The sequence below is a fragment of the Phocoena sinus genome, chromosome 11, assembly GCF_008692025.1.
Source record: "Phocoena sinus isolate mPhoSin1 chromosome 11, mPhoSin1.pri, whole genome shotgun sequence".
Lineage (NCBI taxonomy): Eukaryota > Metazoa > Chordata > Mammalia > Artiodactyla > Phocoenidae > Phocoena > Phocoena sinus.
In genome coordinates, this window is record NC_045773.1 from 83,595,885 (window position 1) to 83,618,245 (window position 22,361).

Genomic DNA, 22,361 nt, shown 5'->3' on the forward strand with positions numbered 1-22,361 from the left:
ACACTCTATAATGGCCTATATGGGAAAAGAATCTAAAAAAGAGTGGCTATACATATATGTATAACTGATTCACTTTGCTGTACAGCAGAAACTAACACAACATTGTAAATCAACTATATTCCAAAGAAATTAATTTTAAAAGATCAACAAGTTCTGCTCTACAAAGGACAATGTCAAGAGAATGAGAAGACAAGCCAGAGACTGAGAGGAAATCTTTGCAAAAGGCACATCTGATAAAGCACTGTCATTCAAAATATACAAGAACTCTTAAAACTCGACAGTAAGAAAATAAACAACCTAATCAAAAAATGAGCCGAAGACCTTAATAGATATCTCACCAAAGAAGATATACAGGTGGCAAATAAGCATATGAAAAGATGCTCTACATCATATGTCATCAGGGAAATGCAAATTAAAACAACAATGAGATACTACTACACACCTATTAGGATGGCCAAAATCTGGAACACTGACAACATCAAATGTTCCAGGATGTGGAGCAAGAGGAACGCTCACTCATTGCTGGTGGGAATGCAAAATGGGACAGCTGCTTTGGAAGACAGTTTGGTGATTCCTGATAAAACTAAACTTAATGTTACCATGTAATTCAGCAATCACACGCCTTGGTATTTACCCATAGTAGTTGAAAACTACACGAAATTCTGGAAAAGGCAAAACTCTGGAGACAGTAGAAAGACCAGTGATTGCCAGGGGTTGGGTATGGGGGTGCATGGGGAGGAAGGATAAACAGGTAGAACACAGAATTTTTCAGGCAGTGAAAATACTCTGCATGATACTATACTATAATGAGGGATGCATGTCATTATACATTTGTCCAAACCCATTAAACACCAAGAGTGAACCCTAATGAAAACTATGGACTTTGGGTGATTACGATGCATTAATGGAGGGTCATCAATCGTAACAAATGTCTTAACTCTGCTGATGGATGTTGATAACAAGGGAGGCTATGCCTATGTGGGCCCAGGGAATATACTAAATCTCTCTACATTTCTCTCAATTGTGCTGTGAACCTAAAACTACTCTAAAAAAGTTAAGTCTTTAAAAAAAATTAGGTATGGAAGAGGAAAGGACACCAGATTCTTATTTTAAATATTGACAAGAGTTATCATTGACTACTCATGACCAATTCTTTCACGTATTTTTTCACTCAGCAAAGTATATGCTATGACAATGTTTAAAAATGGATACATATATCCCCAAATCATGCTGAAAATATCTGTTAGGTCAAAGTTAAACTTCAAATTTGTTTCACTCAGGTTGACTTGAGTTGTTTTGCTTTGTTCTTTGAGAAAATGATAATTTCTAAACTTTCAATATTTTCTTTTGTGTCAGACACACCTGGAACACCACATAAAATTGTAAATGCCTACAACCAAATGCAAGGCCAGAATGGAACAATTATTTTACACTACTGGTGACACCCACCCATCTGTTCATTCCTTAATCATAAACTTCCTTTTAAAAAGGAAGGTAGACAAAAAAGAGTAAATAATCCAACAATACTTTTCTCTAGAAATAGAACTATCACACCCTAAAGTAATGAAAGTAATAAAACGTGAAGCCCCTAAGTTAGAATAAAGGTGAAGAAAGTCATGTTTGAGCATTTATTTTAAACAAAGAAAGCAGGATTCAAGGTAAAAAGGACTAAAGTCTCAGATACAAGACTGTTCAGTTAAAGTATTTTTTATCTAATCCCAGACTAAGTTACTAGCTTCTTTTTTTCTTGATGAAATGTTTTGTTTTAGTTTCCTAGGCATCCACAACTCATAAATATATTATATTTCTTCTTTAAAGAAACACCCTTGCTAAGTGCTAATGGAATGAAAGGCATAACTGGGGCCAGTACTGTTCAGTTTTTTGAAAATGAAAAAACTAAATTCACTTTTGATAAAAACGTAACAGATTATTACACAAAGGGTCCTCCACTCTGGCAGACTTCAGAAATGGGGTCTTGGCAACATGAATGGATTGAGGGTGCCTGGCAGCCAAAATCTCAGGAAACACAAAAAAATTAACCTGCCTTGTACTTCCTGAAGTCAGTTACTCAATAGTGCCATGGAAGAAACTGATCACCAAGAAAACATTTCCCCACAAAGAAAGGACAGAAGAGACGTTTTCAACCTCTGGCCAAAACTATTCAATTCTGCCCCCCAAATAAAGCAAAACTTAGCCTTCAGAGCTGTGAATTAAAATGAAATTTATCACCAAAAGCTTTCATCTGGAGACTTTACTGGATGAATAACCCTTCTTGTAATTTATTTTTGTTTTACTATGTGTCAAATTTAGAAGAAAAAAATGGTTGAATTTTTATTTCTCCTTTCAAAACAAAACTATTATCGAAATATTTATGACTAATAAAAAAGTAATTATAAAATGTTTAGAATTATAATTTGCCATCTGATGTAATTAACTTCCTAAGACAGGAAATTAAATTTGACATTGCAGTTTTAACCCATTAATCATGCATGTACTTAAAAGCCTATGACAATAACATATAAAACTCTAAAATTTTGATATTCTGGAATCAGTGTGATTCACATGGTTGGAAAAAACGGTTTAAGGTGGGTCCTGGTTGACCGGAAGCATAATATTAATAATTTAACAAAATCCTGCTATGGAGTTCTAGCAACATGATACAGGGAAACAAAGGACCTCTTTCTTGTCTGTTAGAAAGCATATAGATTTGACACTGTAGATGTCAGAACACAGGTGAGACTTAAAATCTTTAGATTTCTACTAATTCCAATGGCGTCCCTGGAGAGTTCAGAAACACTAAAAAAAAAAAAAACGAAGTAAATAAAGAAAACACGATGGAGTATTTCAAAAATAAGACTGAGAGAGAGAGATTCAAGAACTAGGAATATAGGAATAAAAGACTAGTGGGAAAAAACTGTCAACACACTTAATTTTTGAATGCCCTAAAATCCAAATCTATGCAGTTTTAAAAATACTGTTTTACCCTGTATAACCATAAAAATATCAATTAAATATGGCTGAAATCATGACTCTAAACAAAAGTACTTTCTGCTGAGTAGCTGTCGCACAGAAACCTGGCCTCTTTAAATATCAAAGTGATTAAGAAAATGCATTGACGTGCTATGGAAAAAGCCAATGTTTTCCAAATCGCGTACACAAAATTATTTCCTTACACTTCCAAGAGAAATCTAGACAGCCAAATCAGAAAATCCCAACCACAGTATAAAGGCTGATTGATTGATCACTAAGGCAATTCTGAACAAGAGTCTGTCAGTACTAGGTATGACTCTGCAAACTTTCCCAAATTATGTAAACATGGTTTCCTCATCTCTAAAGGGGAATAATAACATTTGTGCTATTTAACTTCACAAGACTATTTTATGAATCAAATATGGTAGTAAAAGTTAACACTTATTGAGAGTGCATAGTATGTGACAGGCGATTCTTATGGCTTTTATGTGTATTACCTCATTTAATCCTTAGAACACCATTGTGTAGGAGGTGCTATTATTATTTTAGAGATGGGGAATCTGAGGCATAGAGAAGTTAGGTAACTAGTCCAAGGAAACTCAGATGTAAAGCAGAGAAGCCCAGATTCGAACCTATGTATTTTGACTCCAGAATCCACTGGTATACACTGAGATATGAAAGATCTACAGCACCCCAAAATGTAAGGGACAATTCTAGAATCTATTTATCTTGTCTCATCCAGAAAATCAAATCAGAGCCACCACCAGATGGCTGGAGAAAAAATAAAATATTTGGGTGCTTCAGGTCAACATTTCCAAAAGAAAAACACTCCAAGACAGGATTCTAAATCATCTTTAAACAGAATAATCCAATTTAGAACAAAGTGAGGGGAGGAAATAAGGACAGACATTCCTGATGAGGCTAAGATCATAAAATCTAGGATAACTGGGACGGGTAACTAGGGAGAACAGAATACAGAGCTTGTGACATTTAGGGAAGGAAAGTGTGTGAAATGAGCAGAGAGAGAAGAGCTGCATTCCCCCAAAACACTCAACTTTGATCCAAAAAGTCATCAGACCCAAAGGATTAGTCACGAGGTGATGACTGAAACACCCTGGTTCAGATACTGGGTCAGCCCAGAGGACTCACCACAGAACTAGTTAATGAAGTTCAGCTAGAACAGGGAGTTTCAAGCCTTTTCAACCATGACCCACATAAAGAAAGAGATTTGTCATCATGATGCAGGAACCTCATACCAAAATAAACACATACACATGTAATAGAAAACTAAAACCCAAATTTTCCTGAACAATGCACTCTGATATTTTCTATTCTATTTCTTTTTTTGTTTTTTAATGCTTACCAGGTCTTGACCCACAATCTGAAAACACACTGGGCTAGAAGGCCAAGAGCAAGCTGGGGCGCAGGGCCGGCCCCACAAACAGGATAAGAGAAGCTCCTGCCTGTGTGTGGTCCGTTCACTGCCCTGTGGGGCTCTCGCAGAGCGGAAGCAGGGCATCCAGCATTGGAAACGTTGCCCATACACACTACACCCCTCCTACTAAATCATACTTCAACCTCCTCCACCCCAAGCCCCTTAACAACAGAAGGCTGCCTGTCCTCTGCACGTGAGCCTGACAGGGAAGCTGAGCTGTAAATATCAGGGCTTTGCTGCATCAACTTTCATATCACAAAGCAAGGAGCCAAACTTCCTCTCTAGAGTTTCCAAATAAGTCCCTGAAAGAATGGTTCAGGTACAAAATCAAATTCCACTTGGTGCTTAAATTCCTCAGAATTCGAGGCTGCCAAACTGCCTTGTGTTTCTTTGCAATTCCTTGTAAATAATCTTCCTGGGCTCAGTCTCTCTTTATAGACTAAACAATTCAATTGCAAACTCCTCCCCCATGCTTTTTTATTGTTTTCCATTGAAAAGCTCAGAAAAAAAGTCATGAAGATTTTTCCCTATTTTGAAGTTTCTATAAATATTTTACACTCAGTTGGATTTCTTGTGGACTTTCCATCCAGGAGCAGAAAAGCTACCAATCACTTTCAGATATTTAGCCTGGATGAAAAAAAAGCCTGTAAAGAATTGGTGTTCAGGAGGGTCAGCCCCAAGAGTGAAAAAAGGTGGGGGATACAGGTGTTGGCAATTGTCCCACGGCACCGGCAAACACAGCGACGAATGAATTAGAGGGGGCAGAAACGTGTCAGGAGCGTCAAAACTTGAATGTAAGTGAGCAGAAAACACCCCGAAGAGTCGGTATCTACGCACCAAGCTGTGGAAAACATCCTTGGAAGGATTCATGGTTCTAACACCTGGGAACAGACTGCAGGTAGGTGAAAAGATGCACAAAATCAGGTCACACAGGTAGGAAAGTGGAGCAAAGAGGCAGGGGAACGTCATCTCTGAATACATGCTCTGACTCTGTACAAAAGAAATCTCTATAAACTTCACCATGGTTTTCAACTGCAATTTAAAAACCACAAAAGGGAATTCGATTAAATGAAATCAAATTTAAAGAAAATATTTATTGATTACGTACAAGGTCTTAGGCTAGATGTAGTGTGTCTTCGAAGGTTAGGAAAGAATGACGGACAGAAGTAGGGAAGAGAACTAAGCTGGTGGAGAAACATCCACATCTAATTAGTGAGGCAGAATGAAGGAAGCACTGTTGCAGGAGTTTAAGCCAAAGGAGAGGGTCCAATAGACAAGGCTGTCCAGTAGGGCTGCACCTCAGGGCATATGACGCACATGACGAGAAAGATGAAGGGCCTCAGACTCATTCTGCCCCTCACTGCCTCCCAAACCCAAACAATAACAAGAGGTCTTTGGGGTCTGGATTCTTCAACTGAGCGTAACGTTTCTGGGGGTTCAACCGTGCCTTAGGCAGGATCACTGCCACGTTCTCTCATGCTACCGAGTAGCGCTCCACAGTACAGATACACCATATTTTGTTTATCCCCTCACCAGTAATGGGCATTTGGGTTTCCACTTAGGGGCGATCATGAATAACACTTCTATCAACATTCATTCACGAGTCTTCTTGTGGACATACGATTCATTTCTCTTGGTAACACCTAGAAGTGGAACCGCTGGGTCATCAAGCAAATTTGTGTTTAACTTTTTTTTTTTTTTCCGCGGTACGCGGGCCTCTCACTGCTGTGGCCTCTCCCGTTGCGGAGCACAGGCTCCGGACGCGCAGGCTCAGCGGCCATGGCTCACGGGCCCAGCCGCTCCGCGGCATGTGGGATCTTCCCGGACCGGGGCACGAACCCATGTTCCCTGCATCGGCAGGCGGACTTCCAACCACTGCGCCACCAGGGAAGCCCCTGTGTTTAACTTTTGAAGCAACTGGTTAACCAGTATCCAAAGAGGCTGCCCCATTTTACACTCCCGCCAGTAATGCATGAGTTCCCATTTCCCACATCCTCTCCAACACTTATGTTGATTATAGGCAAACTATTGGCTCTGAAGTGGTATCTCAATGTGGTTTGAATTTGTGTTTGCCTGATGACTAAGGAGTGTCCCTTACTGCACTCTGGATTTCACATCCTTAGCAACTGGCTTTTAACAACTACTGATTTTGTCCTGTCAGTAGAGAAAAATGTTCGAGTCCCTTCCATCTTAAAAACAAAAGCCAAACAGCCCTCATGTCTATAAAAGGTGATCTATAACGGTTTCCACTTTGTTATAGTCACCTCTTTGTGGCATTCGACTAATAGAACAGTTGTTTTTCTTAAAGAAAAGACTAAACCCCAGAGAAACTCCTGTTGCAGGGATATGTATCCATTATTTTCAGCTTTGCCCTATATATCTATGAGAGTGTCTTTCATGTGAACTAGTTTTCCAATTCAGTCTCAACCTTCCTTTAGGTTCACTACTTCAGAGGCTGTGAAGTTCCTCTCCGAATGTTTGTTTGGAAACCACATGGGTGTCTTTTTCAATGAAGAACAATGTCAATATCAGGAATAAAAAAGCAAAACTGAATGTCTATATCAGTATCTTCAGCTCAGTTTAATAATTAATCCTCATCGAATATATAACATCACAAGATGAAAGGCCCTTACTCAACAATGCTGGAAAACACCTGCAACAGATAATGAAAACGAAGTATTCCCTCTAGAGACAAAGCTACTTCATCTTAAACCTCATCCATCAATGTTCTCCCACTGTGAATTCAAACTCTCAAGTTTCACTTTCTAAACCTACTGACTCTTCCCTCTGCTCACACAAACACTTGTAATGAAAACTTCTTTTACCTCATCATGAAATCTAGTCCTTCAACTTCTCTCTATTCTTACATTCAAATCTTGTTAAAAATTTAAAAACATTTGTGATGGTCAGAATTGTAAGATGGTCCTCAAGATTCCTGCCCCCTGGTAAACACACCCGCTATAATTTCGTCAAGTGTGTGGGCAGACCAATGAATAAGCTGGGATATTATGAATGTGATTAGGTTACTAATCAGTCAACTCCGAGTTAATCAAAAGGGAGACTGGGGCTTCCCTGGTGGCGCAGTGGTTGGGAGTCTGCCTGCCAATGCAGGAGACATGGGTTCGTGCCCCGGACCGGGAAGATCCCACGTGCCGCGGAGCAGCTGGGCCCGTGAGCCATGGCCGCTGAGCCTGCGCGTCCGGAGCCTGTGCTCCGCAACGGGAGAGGCCACAACAGTGAGAGGCCCACATACCGCAAAGAAAAAAAAAAGGGGTCTTCCTTCCATCCGCCCAAAACCAAGCTGTACTCCAATAAAGTGTGATGCGAGAAGAATCTAGCGTGTGGTGATTCGTCATTCTGCTGGTCAGAAGCGGCTCGCCGCAAGTGGTGCCGAAACCCGGGAACCTGCGCGCCCTGCATGGAAAAAAAAAAAAAAAAAAAAAAAAAAAGGGCTTCCCTGGTGGCGCAGTGGTTGAGAGTCTGCCTGCCGATGCAGGCGACACGGGTTCGTGCCCCGGTCCGGGAAGATCCCACATGCCGTGGAGTGGCTGGGCCCCTGAGCCATGGCCATTGAGCCTGCGCGTCCGGAGCCTGTGCTCCGCAACGGGAGAGGCCACAACAGTGAGAGGCCCGCGTACCGCAAAAAAAAAAAAAAAAAAAAAAAGGGAGATTGTCTTGGGTGGGTCTGACTCAAACAGGTGAGCAGACTGAAAGAAAGAGCATCAGAGAGATGTGCTTCTGCTGGCCTGGAACGCGAGGCAGACCGGCATGAGAGGAGGGGACCACATGGCAAGGACCTAAACACAGCCTCCAGGTGCTGGGAGTGGTCCCTGGCAAGCAGCGAGCAAGAAAATAATGACCTAGTCATACAGCCTCAGGAAATTGATTCTGCCAACAACCAGAGAGCTTGAGGAAGACCCCAGGTCACAGGTAAGATCACAGCCCCAGCTAACAGCTTGATTTCTGCCTCATGACACTGAGAGCCCACCTAACCTCTACCCAGACTTCTGACCCCAAAACACTGTGTCGTAATAAATCTGTGTCACCTTAAGCTGCCAAGTTTCTGGTAATTTGTTACCCAGCAATAAAAAACCAATACAATAGTTTAAAAATAATATCCTCTTTCCGAGAAAGACAAATAACCATATCACTTATACGTAGAATCTAAAATATGACACAAATGAACATACCTACAAAACAAACAGACTCACAGACATAGAGAAGAGACATGTGGTTGCCAAGGGGGAGGGGAGGTCGGGGAGAGGGATGGACTGGGAGTCTGGGGTTAGTAGATGCAAACTATTTCATCTGGAATGGATAGACAACATGGTCCTACTGTATAGCACGGGGAACTATATTCAGTATCCTGGGATAAACCATAACGGAAAAGAATATAAAAGAGAATGTATATATGTGTATAACTGAATCACTTGGTTGTACAGCAGAAATTAACACAACACTGTAAATCAACTAGACTTCAATAAAAATAATAAATAAAAATAATATCCTCCTTTCCATATGGGTCACTTCAAGAATAGCTTATCAGCTGATAAAATTGTAGCACGAGTATTTTCACAAAAGGGTGGAAAGAATTAGAAGCCAATGAGAGCATCAGCAGCATTTATAACATAATTACAGCTAAGCTTGACACTATTCTTCAGGCATGGCTCAATTAAAACTCCCTAATCCTCTTACAGTTCTGGCATCAAAGGTCACGTAAATGTTACGGTACCTCGATCCTCCAGTGGGTTGCCAGCAAGGTTAATCGTATGGAGTCCTGAGTTGGGATTATGTGCTAGAGCACTGGCCAGTTTTTGTGCAAAATCTCTGCAAGTAAACAAAACAGTCAGATGAAATAACACAAAGTGTAAAACTGCTCAAATAAAAAATTTAAAGCTAGGGTGAAATCTAAAAAGAGAAAAGCATTCTTTACGATATTAACCTATATATTTGTTAAGAACCAATCTATTTACCCTAGTTCATATCCTCATTAGAGTCTGTAAAGCCATAGCTAGAATATGGTTCATCTTGATCAGTCAAAATCTCATTCAAAAGAGAAAAGAAAATATATAATTGCCCCTTTAAAGACACACTGCAGGATGCTACTAGTAGTACTATTTGGCTCCTTCATGACTTAAAAAACAAATCCTGAACTGAACCTGCTTTTCATGAAAAGTACAGTAGGCTATTCACTGTATCAGTTCTAATTTCATGCAATAATCATGAATGCAAAACTGACTGCCCTAATCACTGAATTTAAAGGCTACAGTTGCTAGCACTATATCGTAACAAAAGTCAAAATCACTATCTCAGGTGTGTTAAACGTAAAATAACGCACTAAATGCTATGATTATGAAACCGTCAACCCTCCTCACGTAGTAGCAGTAAAATCTTTACTCCAGCAGATTCAAACTCACCTGCCCCTGGTAAGGCTTGGGTATTGGTTACTGAACCACTAGATGAAGATTATTTAAGTGTGAATTTGAAAAGGGAGAGAAATGGCTAAAACAGCTCAAAACAAAGCAGTAACATCCTATGAAATGTGGATTACTATGACTGCCATTAATGATACTAGTAAAAGCTAACGCATAGCATCTATAATATGAAAGATACTTTTCTAAACACTTCCCATGTATTAATTCATTTATCCTTACTACCATATTCTATAAAGTAGGCATTATTATTATCTACACCCTAAAGATGAAGAGACTGAGGCACAGAGAACTGAAACAATTTGCCCAAAGCCATCAGGCATCTGGCTCAAGGGTCCATGCTCTTAACCACTATACTTACGTACCATCAAACATACCATGTGACACAACTGCAAAAGATGTCAGAAAATCCTTGACCTTCATGATAATGATGGGGATCACAGAGACTTTTTTTAAGAAAGGAATACACTATACTCTGTATGTGAGTAGCCTAACGTTTTTCTCAAAACTATATATTAATTTTAGAGGAAATGGCAAAATGTCTTAAAGCAACACATTCATGTATTCAGGAAATACTCACGTTCTAAGTCCAGCGTTTTCCAACACCAGTTCTTCCAGTCGATTGGACCTACTCACCACCCTCAAGATCTGTTCACAGACATCAGTGGACTATAAGAGAAAATATTCTTTGAGCATGTCATAAGTCTAAAAATAATCTCACGTCACTGTCATAAATCTATGCAGATGCGAAGTTTTTGTTAAATAAATCATTCATTCAACAAACTATGACTCAACATCTACTACTACACACCCTCACGATGAAGGTCCTGGGAATACAACGTAGAGGACAAGGTGTCTGCCTTCAAGAGTGTACCCTCCGGAAGGCAATCAGACAAGAAGGAAATACACAATTATGATAGAAAAACAGAAATATAGAAATAGAAAACTAGAAAGGCCATTTTTGGTAGTGCTATGGGCATACAGAGGCGTATCTCACCCAACCCTGGGAAAACCAAAAGGAATTCCCAAGAAAGGGATATCCAAAGTAACAAACTAAAGACTGAGTGGTTGCAACAATGGTGATGATGACAGTGATGAGGCTTTCCTTCCTGAGCTAAGCCCTTTACATGTATTTCATTACAAAACTGTTAATTAAGTATTATTATTCCCTTTTTGTAGATAAGAAAATTAGATTAAAGATGTCATGTACTTTAAAAGGGAGGCTGAATAACCACTTGATAATCGTTAGGTATTACGATGTTCCTACTAGTAATCTCTAAACTAGGGTAAGGTAATAAGAAAGACTTCAGTAATTAATGGTCTCATGTTAATAAACCTCATGTTTACAAAAATTATGTAGTTGTAAACTTACATCTGTCAAAATATTTTAAATTCTTATGATATAATGTTAAATGAAAATGCATAAGTAAAATAAAATGTTTAATAAAGATTACAACAATTGAAATAGGTAAGCTATGTAGCAAAAGTCTTGAGGGGACTATGAAAAATGAAGAGTTGTGCCCTGGTAGAATTGTGCATAATTTTTTCTTTTAAATTTTTATTTATTTATGTTTTATATTTACTTATATCCTGCCTTATTCCAAAAGTAATTTAAGGTGGCTCCTGACCTTAAAATTATTTGGACATGAAAAAGCGATATTTAAATGTCATTATAATCTAGGGTCTATTTAAATCCTTTATATTATTTTAAAAAGAGAGAGAGAGAAATCATTTTGTGTCATGCATACAAATGTCAAAGCAGTTTCTTTTCTTAAAATACCACATAAAAGTATTATAGTTCTTTGATTTATCAGATCATAAATACCCAAGTGGGTTAACCATTATGGGAACAGTATAAAATATAGCAAAAGTTCTCCAGTCAAGTAGCCTTTAGAAAAACTGACTTGGAAAAACCACCAAGTCACCCAGCATTTAAGGCTGTTATAATTCTTCTGTGCTGCTTGATCCCACTGGGTCTATATTGTTGCTTTCACACTATTCCTGGGCTTCTAATGTGTCCCACAGATTGATGAGGGGAGAGGAAAATTAATTCCAAGTGACCCAATGCCTGCAATTTATATTATGCTGACAGTGGTGATTTTCAAAATGGTGACCCCTTATCAGTATAATTCTTCGCCTTACAATATACAACCAGGGGAACTGATCTTATTCTGTGTCGTCATGATAAAAAGTGATTACTCAGACATGTTTTTGCAAAGATTATTCTAATTTCCAGAAACAATCCATGGTATCATTACCGTTCCAGGGCTAGCTCAGAGCATCCAGAAAAGTAATTTACCAAAGCCAGGATGTAAAGCAGGGCTTTCATTTACCCATTGGGCATAATTACTGTAATAAAAGTTTTTTTTAAAAATGTATGAAAAGTGTGTCCAACTTTTCTTTAAAGATGCCAGTAGGGGAGAGGAGTAATACGTCGTTCGTGATTACATTAATTTTGCTACTTTTTATTAAGTGCCAACTACATGAAAAGCATTATTTGCTACACCAAAGAATATAAAGTGATGGACATTTTAAAGAGATACACACACAAACCTAGATAACAAGTAAATGTTACCATTACGTAGTCTTCCCCAAATGTCTACTTCATGTTCAGCACTACGTTTACAGATTTAGAGGAAATTTTTTTTAACGAATTAATACAATGACTCTCTAAGAGCTTGTATTTATTTAAAAATCAAATGTAGGACTTCCCTGGTGGTGCAGTGGTTAAGAATCCGCTTGCCAATGCAGCAGACACAAGTTCAAGCCCTGGTCCAGGAAGATCCCACATGCTGCAAAGCAACTAAGCCCATGCACCGCAACTACTGAGCCTGCACTCTAGAGTCCACGAGCCACAACTACTGAGCCCGCGCACCACAACTACTGAAGCCCGCACACCTAGAACCCACGCTGTGCAATGAGAAGTCACTGCAATGAGAAGTCCGCGCACCGCAACGAAGAGCAGCCCCTGCTCGCCTCAACTAGAGAAAGCCCGCGCACAGCGATGAAGACCCAAACACAGCCAAAAAAATAAAAATAAAATAAATTTAAAAATTAAGAAAATCAACTTTAAAAAAATTTTTAAAATAAAAAGTACAGTATAAAAACTAGAAGAATCACTATAAAATAACAAATGAACTAATTCAATAAAACTAATATGAAAATTTGGAACTAAGAGGAACCACGTACATTATCCAGCCCAACCGTATCATTTTTAAATGATTGAAAAAGACCCAATGATGCTCAATGACTTGCCTAAATTCTAAAACTGAGAGCGTTGAGCAAGACCTCAATTCTACTGCTAATTTAATGAGTCCAGAATCTTGGTCCTAATTGCATATTCAGCATATCTTCAAAAAAAAAAAAAATCCCTCTATCCCTCCATTTAAATTCACGATACTGACTGCTAACTGGCTTCATAAGATCAGCATAAAGCATATGTCATATTTTTCCTGTGGTACCTTAAGCTCAGGAGACTTCTACTGAGCGAGCAGCAATCTTAACAACCCAGAGAATTCATATAACTTGAGAGGAGGTTACTTCTTTTTACACTTCGTGTTTCAAAAAATTCACAGAAGGTGTAATGCCTTCCGTTGCCTCAAACAGACCAGGTGTTAGAAAATGTTCTGAGACTGCATGCTGTAGAAGCCATCAAAAGGGAAAGTATCATTTTTTTTTCTTTTTTTTTTTAATTCCTCTTTTTGGCTGTGTTGGGTCTTAGTTGCTGCGTGCAGGCTTTCTCTAGTTGCGGCGAGCAGGGGCTACTCTTCGTTGGGGTGTGCAGGCTTCTTATTGCGATGGCTTATCTTGTTGTGGAGCACAGGCTCTAGGCGCACAGGCTTCAGCAGTTGCAGCACGCAGGCTCAATAGTTGTGGCTCACGGGCTCTAGAGCGCAGGCTCAGTAATTGTGGCACACGGGCTTAGTTACTCGGCGGCATGGGGGATCTTCCTGGACCAGGGCTCGAACCCGTGTCCCCTGCATGGGCAGGTAGATTCTTAACCACTGCGCCACCAGGGAAGCCCCATTCTTGGTTTTTTTTAACTTTGAGTAACAAACATGGAAGAATTGCTAGTATTCTTTTTGAAAACTTGCAGAGAGATAGCCCAAAGACCATTTTTCATTTTTAAATACCAAATATTAAAACTATGCACGTTTGCATTTTTATGTTTAAATCTCAGTTAATAGATAAGCAGTGAGGGCAATCCTCAAATCCTGTCACTCCACTTCCTGCCATCCCGGGACACCCAAGAAAGTATATGAACACTTACATGCTTTGTCTAGCCAAGACTGAAATAATTAGGTGCATGTTTTCTTCCCTAAACATCTAAGGCAGTTAAAAGGAGATGCTGCCTGGGAGGAATAATGACAGAATGGCAGCACCAGTGGCCTGGTACTAATGATTTGGGACATCTTCCAAAAGTGGGATTTCCACAACCTCCTCACAGCTCTCTTGTGCCCCATTTTGAAAATCAGGTGCTTAGGTGAATGTCTGACTGAACCAGGAAACCTGACTCGGTAGCAAAGCATTGTTCTCTCTGATCCCACAATCCCTGGGCTAATCTACTTCTCATTCCTCAAAATGGCTCCCCTCGTGCATCTGGAATCTCTGCTGGTTCAATCCTGCAAATGGTCCCCACCCCTGCAAACAGCAATGAGAGACTTCTGTTCCCAGGTCTCCCATCACGGCTGTTTGTTCCCTGGGAGGTCACCATCCATACCTCAAATCATCACTGACCTCAGACACCACCACCACCACCCCCACGCCGTGGAGCTGATACAGTTTCCATAATTCACGCTCCCCCATTTGTTCATTTCTCAGCCTCTTTGCTAATCTGATTGTGACACGCCTGTAATACGTTAGGCATTGTTAGAATTTCTATACACATTATTTACTCATCTCAATAACCTGCAAAATAGTTATATTTCTATGTCCATTCATTCATTCGACAAACTCATTTGACATCTATTTATTAAACCAAGTTTTACTGTATAGCTATTGAGCCACAGATTCTGATAAGACATGAGCTCCAACTAGCTCACAATAATAGGGATGCAGGAAACAGAGGCCCTGGAAGGTCAAGTAATGTATCTAAGGTCACACAGCCTTGTAATAAGAGTCAGAATCTGAAACCCAGATTTGTGGGTTTCCAAGCCCACACTCTTTTTGTCTGCTGCATTGGCTCTTAATAATCCCCAAATGAGTTCTGCCTATGCTCATACCTATAACACCTTAAGCCACTCACACGCCAGGCAAGTTCAGAGAACCAGCAGGCTGGCTGCCAGCAAATCTCAACCCTCCACTTTCAATAGATCCATGTCTCAATCCAAATCCTGTCTCTTCACTTTTAAAATCTTAAACCCCCAGTTTCTATGACCTCTGAAAGGTGGAGGCTTGAATGTAAGAGTCTCCAATAAAACAACATCTAAATTATCTTCTGTGCTAAAATGAAGCAGCAGAAACCTAACTTATGGATAAGCATATGGCTGCTTTGAATTTGCAAAAAAAAAAAAAAAAAAACCCAACAGAGCATCTTATTTCCAATAGTAAAACAGACCAAAACTTTGGCTCCCCTATGCCTTATGAAAACTAACAGATTTCACTTTGATTTCATTTTGCTTACATATAAATCTGCCCAAAAACTCATCTAGAAAATTAATGCTAACTATCATAATTAAACCAGACCAACTCTACCTTAGCAACGTTTTCCTAAATTCTCAGGAAGGGAAGCTTTGTGGAGATGGAACGCAAGATAGGAACATAAAACCTGCTATCCGCAGCTGTGCAAATGTAACTTTAATAGTCTTTTCCAACAGAATGAGTATGTACTGAAGGCTCCACTAAATGTGTCTTTCTGTTCATCCTCTAAAATTGCCTGAAGGAGCGGAAAACATGAGGAAGTACTTCTCTGAAGCATCTCACATTACAAACTTTATAAAATGGCCTGCAGATCATTTATAAAAAAATATCCCCCTAAGAAATAACATGTATGCAGCTCACCAGTGTGGTAGAAAAACAAATGTGTGTTGTGTTTTTATATAATTATCAGGTTTTTGAAATTCAGCAAAGCTAAGCAACATCTTCAATTACTTACCAGTTTTAGATCCTTAGAGGACAACTTAGTGAACCACTGATTGTATTCCAGAGCAGCAATGATAGGTATTAGGTCCCTAGAAGCAGAAATAACAAAATACATAAAAGTGCTCTTACAGTGGCCATATTGGCGCTTGACTTTTTAATCCATGACATCCCAGTTTACCTGTTAATTTCTATTATTTATAAGCACAACATTCAGCTATATCTATTTTGACCCCCAGACAACAATTAAATTCTCTAGGACAGATCTTCAGGATGATGTAAGCAGAATTCCTAAAAGTTGAAGGTAAATTACCTCTAGGGACTCTGATTCCTATTTCCAAAGAAAAAGAGGCTGGTAGCAGTGTTTGTTTGAAGAACCTCCTTACTCTAAGAGAAATCATACGTCTAATTCCATACTAACAGGTCCTATTTCTTTAGACCGCTCCTTCATAAATTCTTTCACCATCAAGTGTATCATATGCTCTCTAGCTAGAGGAGTTTATACGGCAAGCAAGGACAGTATCTAGCCTGATAATAAGTGACATCGGATGGGATCCCCAATGCTTATTGGCAAGCATCCCACAACCATTTGGTACCTTGCTTGCAGTTCTTAGTACGGATTATACACATGAGATAGCCCAGGTGTTTTTTTGTCTTATGCTTCATGTAAGTTCTTCAGTCATAGAGTGAAGCTATTTGTATCAGAGATCTGCCACCACACTATTTTTCCAGACCCTAACTCATGCTCAAGCCAAAAAGCAGACGATTCACTACTCACCAAACATATGCAATTTCACAGTCAGAGTTATCTTTTACGACGGGGGAAGAGGGGAAGAAGGGTGGGGGGAAGGAATAGTCAGGGCGCTTGGGACTGACATGTACACACTGCTATATTTAAAATGGATAACCAACAAGGGGCTACTGTACAGCCCAGGGAACTCTGCTCAGTATTACGCAACCTAAATGGGAAAATGTATAACTAAACCACTTTGCTGTGCACCTAAAACTATGGCAACATTGTTAATCAACTACACTCCAGTATAAAATTAAAAGTTACAAAAAAATTTTAAATCCATGCATCTTTCAATGCCTGTATCATAATCCTCTCCTCTATTAAGTTCTCCCAGGTCACCACAACCAGCACAATATTTACACCTCTACTTAGCCTTTATTTTATTCTGTCTTATAGTATAGTTTGATGCTTAAACATCTACTCCTCATCACCCCAGGTTGTAAGTTCTTTGAAAACAACATCCCTGTCTATTTCAGCTTTGTGGCTTCAGGGAGGCCTTATCAGTTTTACCCTCAGGGCATGACAAGCAGCAAATGAACACATTTTTACTGAAATAGAAATGAAAGGTAGAAGGTAGAAAGAGAACTGAAAATCACTATTATTTCAAGCTTCAAGGTACCAGGCCCCATGCTAGGCACTTTACATTTAAATCTCAAACAACAGCTCATTTAAATCTGAAAACAACGCTAGGAGGTATTATTATTTACATTTTACAGATGAAGAAATAGATGCTCAGAGAAATATAGTGAAACTAGGCCAAAGGGACAGAACTACAGTCGAAACCCAGCTTCTGAAGCAAGTGTGTGTAGTTTTATCAGATTTGCTTTAAAAAGTGAAACAAGCATCCACAGGTGTCAGAGAAAACGCCAGGGAATTAGTCTTAGTCATGTGGTTCCACGTGCCATCTTTTCCACCGAAAAGCCTCTTTATTAACTTTGCTAAGTTTTAGATTAAAAAAAGAAGTTTCAGATTAAAAAACAAAAACAACAACTCTTCCCATAGTTGTTTTAGGGTCTCCACTCTCTCATCTCTTTCCATCGACCAAGGGCTCAGAACAAGTCCCGACATTTCTCCATGACATCTAATGACAGTTGCAGCTTCTCTGGGAGTAAATTCCACCTTATAATACAGGGCACCCCAAGCCCACGGTATCTGAGAGTTCTCACCTGTACTTCCCCATTCAGGAACTATGGCAAATCATTCTCATCTCATCTCCTTTTGTGGATTTAATGTCAAGTAGTGACTACACTTCAGAACCTCTTTATTGTGTATTTTGTTCTGTCACTTGATGTGACTTGAAGTACAGCTGGCTTTTGTCTTATGAATTCATTTCCAGGAGTTGAAGGGCACATCAATAATAGAACCAGGTTTCACGTTAATGCGGTGGGTAGGACAGCATCATCTCTATATATGACATGCAAAAACCTTGAAAATAATATTCTGGTACACTAAAAGTCAAACCTAACACTTAATGACACCAGAAATGTTTGGAGTGCAATATTAAATTTTAAAAATATACAGCGTTACGGGTGCATACTTGTGTGATCAGAGCCAATGAGTGTAATTGGTAAAAACTACATATAAAATGATAGATATAAATGCTCACAAATATAGACACTGTGTTTTTTTTTTTTTAAGAAGAAAAGTATAGCAAAATGTTACGAGAATACCTTGCCTGGTGGTAGCATTAAAGATGATATGAATATTTTTCTAACAGAATTTTTGTACTGTATTTCTAAATTTATCTATAATGATTCATAATCTAAAAGAATCATAAAAGTAAATGTTCTATGGATGGTGTAAATAAAATTTTATTATAGAAAAAATGTCCATGAAGATGATGGAGACGCGTGCATGCTGGCATGGTCCGCCCACCGTGTTTCTCTAAATTATGTTAATGCCTAGGCTTTTTAATGTTAAAAATAAATTAGAAAAGGACAAACATATACCGTAATTCATTCAATAAACATTTATTTAGTACCTACTAAGTCCTAGGTAGGGATATTAGGGTCTGAGGATTAAGTGATGAGTAAGGGCAGCTCTCCAGTGGTGGAGAAAGACCCCTCCTCAGCTACCTGCAGCACCATGGGAGACACGCTGAAAAGGGAGCATGTTCAAAGTGCCCTAAGAACACAGAAGGACATAAGCACTTCATCCTGGAGCAAATGGGGAAGGGTCCACAAGGCTTGAGAGATAGGAAGGGGCCAACCAGGCAGGGAAAACAGAAGAGAGTATTTCAAGTAATTAGGAAGAGCATGTACAAAGGCATGGGAACTCGAAAATGACCAGCAACTCCATCCATTCACAGATCCAGCAAGTGCCACCCACAGTGCATGAACCACTGGGTTGAGGCAACAATGAACACAGCAAGACAGCCCCTCCCCTTGTGATACTAACCACCCAGCACAGCCTCGCAGAAGGCTCAGAAAATAAAAGCAACTCTAATAGAGTGAAATAATCCCTCTGGCATAGGGGGAATATGAAGTACTACTGTGCAAATAAGAGAGATGTTAAAAAAAAAAAAAAGCAGTCACAAAAGATTCTTATGGGAAGTTCGTGAGCCTTCTAGATGAGACACATCACCATCCCAGAAGAAATGGTCAACAGAGTAATGTATGGCTTAGTCAAAGAGTTTTTTTTTGTTTTTCTCTTTTTTCTTTTTTTGCTGTACGTGGGCCTCTCACTGTTGTGGCCTCTCCCGTTGCGGAGCACAGGCTCAGCGGCCATGGCTCACGGGCCCAGCCGCTCCGCGGCATGTGGGATCTTCCCGGACCGGGGCACGAACCTGCGTCCCCTGCATCGGCAGGCGGACTCTCAACCACGGTGCCACCAGGGAAGCCCAGTTTAAGAGTTTTTATATCTGACGCCAAAAGCAAAGAAAACAATGATACACTGGACTTTATCCAAGTCAAAAAGTCTTGCTCAGCAACAGATGCTGTTGAGAGACGGGTGAGACAACCATATTCTGGGAGACAATATTTGCAAGTCCCAGTTCTGACAAAGGACTTGGTATTCAAAATGTATAAAGAACTCTCAGAAGTCAGTAATAAGAAACAATTAACTCAATTTTTTTCAAATGAGCAGAAACATCTAAACAGACGCTTCATCAAAGAAAATATACTGAAGGCAAATAGGTACATGAAAGATTTTCAAAATTATTAGCCATTAGAGAAATACAATTTAAAGCCAAAATAAGATGTCACTACAAACCTACTGAATTGCTTAAACAAAAAAAAAGTGACAATATCAAGTGCTGACCAGGATGCAAAGCGACTGAAACCTCATACACTGCTGACGGGAATGCAAATGGCACACTCAAGGTGGACAACAGCATGACAGTGGCTTAGTAAGTTTTATGTACATTTACCACGATCCAGCAACCTCAATTCTGGGCATTCACCCAAGAGAAATAAAAACTTTTATTTACACAAAAGCTTACATATTGGGTTGGCCAAAAAGTTCCTTTGAGTTTTTCTATAAGATGTTACGGAAAAACCCAAACAAACGTTTTGGCCAACCCAGTAGTATTGTTGATAAACAGCTGTATTCGTAATTGTCAAAAATTGGAAACAACACAGAGGTAGATGTCGTCCAGTGATGCTGTGTGACACCAGGTTAGAAAAGGTAATAATATGGCTGCTGCTTAGCCCATTCTCCCTGTCTCCCTCTTCCTCTGATTTGGCCTCCCTTAAATAGAAAATACACAAGACACTACATAACTAATTTCATTTCTGAGAGTTCATTTTCCGGGACGGCTTTCTCAGAGCACAGTTATCAGTGAGCATATAAGCAAATCTTGGATAAATACTCAATTTGCATTCACACACGTCTCCCAACTGCTGTGCTGATGTCACCTCACTGCAGAGAACTCCCTGCACTTCCCTGACGGGGGTCTGTGTCACTCAGGAACAATTCTTGCCCATGTTTTCACTAAGTACTGCTTGTATCACATAATGATTATATTATACAATGTAGAAAGCTTTCCAAACACCCGTGCTAGTCATCTTGACTGATTTTCTCATGGTGGGAAGTGGGTAACAGCTTTTTGCCATCAGTTCATGGCATTTATTGTATATCCCACTATGGTTTTTTTCTTTTTTTCTTTTTTTCTTTTTTTTTTGCGGTACGCGGGCCTCTCACCGTTGTGGCCTCTCCTGTTGTGGAGCACAGCCTCCGGACGCGCAGGCTCAGCGGCCATGGCTCACGGGCCCAGCCGCTCCACGGCATGTGGGATCTTCCCGGACCGGGGCACGAACCCATGTTCCCTGCATCGGCAGGCGGACTCTCAACCACTGCGCCACCAGGGAAGCCCCCCACCATGTTTTGCTTTGACTTCCTAAATGACTCTTCATTACCACGTGACTTCTGATCTGAAGTTAGCCTTGAAGAGTTAGAGCCGTTGAGGGAAGCCTCTCCTGAGGCAACCTCACAACACAGTATTCTCATGTATGTTCTCATGTGACACTTCTACCATTTCCTTAAAATGGGAGTAAAAACCTTTCAAGACTCCAAACCCTGAAAAGGAAGAGCCAGTGTGAATAACCTGGGGGGCCACATGGCAGAGTTGTTTCTTATACTCTGCTGAACAGAGACAAGACAGTTCCTACCCGCTAACTTTTTACTGACGTAAACGTACTACATATAGAGTTGGTTCGTTGTTGTTGTTCGTCCAGCCTCTAGTTGGGGTTGGTAATAAAAGTTGGGATCCTTATTTCTCATTTCAGTTGACACCTTTGAATAATCCAAACATTCCCTTAAAACTCAAAAGAACCAAGTTTTTCGCTTTTATCTTTCTAGAAGAAAATACCAGCATAAAACTGACAAGACAGAAGCAACATAGAAAAGACCATAAACTACTCTCTGAAATATCTAAAATTTTCTGTAATGTAGGGATTTTGTAATTCTAATCCTTTTTCTTTCAATTAAGAAAACTGGTCACTTCATATAGTTGTTCATTTAAAAAGAGGGCAAATCTTGTAGGATATAAAAATAGCAAGTATTTATTTAAACATTTTTATGTACTAGCATCAAGTGGTTTTTTTTTTTTGCAGCACGCGGGCCTCTCACTGCTGCAGCCTCTCCCGTTGTGGAGCACAGGCTCCGGACGCGCAGGCTCAGCGGCCATGGCTCACGGGCCCAGCCACTCCGCGGCATGTGGGATCCTCCCGGACCGGGGCACGAACCCGCGTCCCCTGCATCAGCAGGCGGACTCCCAACCACTGCGCCACCAGGGAAGCCCCACGAAGTGTTTTAAATACATTAATCCATGTAGTCTTCACAGTAACTCCAGGAGGGAGGCACTGTCATTAACACCACTTTATAGATGGAGGCCCGCCCTCCTCTCCCAAGGCACAGAGAGGTTAGTGAGCTGCCCATGGTCACAAAGTTAGTCTGGACAGAGACAGGATTCAGACCCAGGCACTGTGACCTATGATCTGGTTGTCTTAACCACTGTGCCATCATCTCACTAATGGGTCAGATGCTTTCCACATTGTCAAGAATCTTCAACCTACTCTACAGGGGAATCCAGGGTGGCATATCCATGGGTTTTCAAATCAAAAATTTCAAACCCCTTTCATTACATTCAACCAACCACTTAGTTTCTAATTTGAAAGCCAACACTAAGATGTATTCTGAGGTGATTTCTTAAACA

General features: G+C 40.0%; 1 protein-coding gene across 4 annotated transcripts in view; it reads right to left on the bottom strand.

Annotated features, from left to right (window-relative positions):
• CARMIL1 (capping protein regulator and myosin 1 linker 1) overlaps positions 1 to 22,361 on the bottom strand; it is a 323,730-nt gene that overhangs the window by 139,990 nt on the left and 161,379 nt on the right. For all 4 annotated transcript variants that reach the window (XM_032647357.1, XM_032647356.1, XM_032647355.1 and 1 more), the window contains exons 9-11: positions 15,932 to 16,007; positions 10,418 to 10,506; positions 9,138 to 9,232 (exon numbers count right to left, since the gene is read on the bottom strand). In XM_032647357.1, the coding sequence (XP_032503248.1) occupies positions 9,138 to 9,232; positions 10,418 to 10,506; positions 15,932 to 16,007 (260 nt within the window). The remainder of the gene's footprint in view (positions 1 to 9,137; positions 9,233 to 10,417; positions 10,507 to 15,931; positions 16,008 to 22,361) is intronic.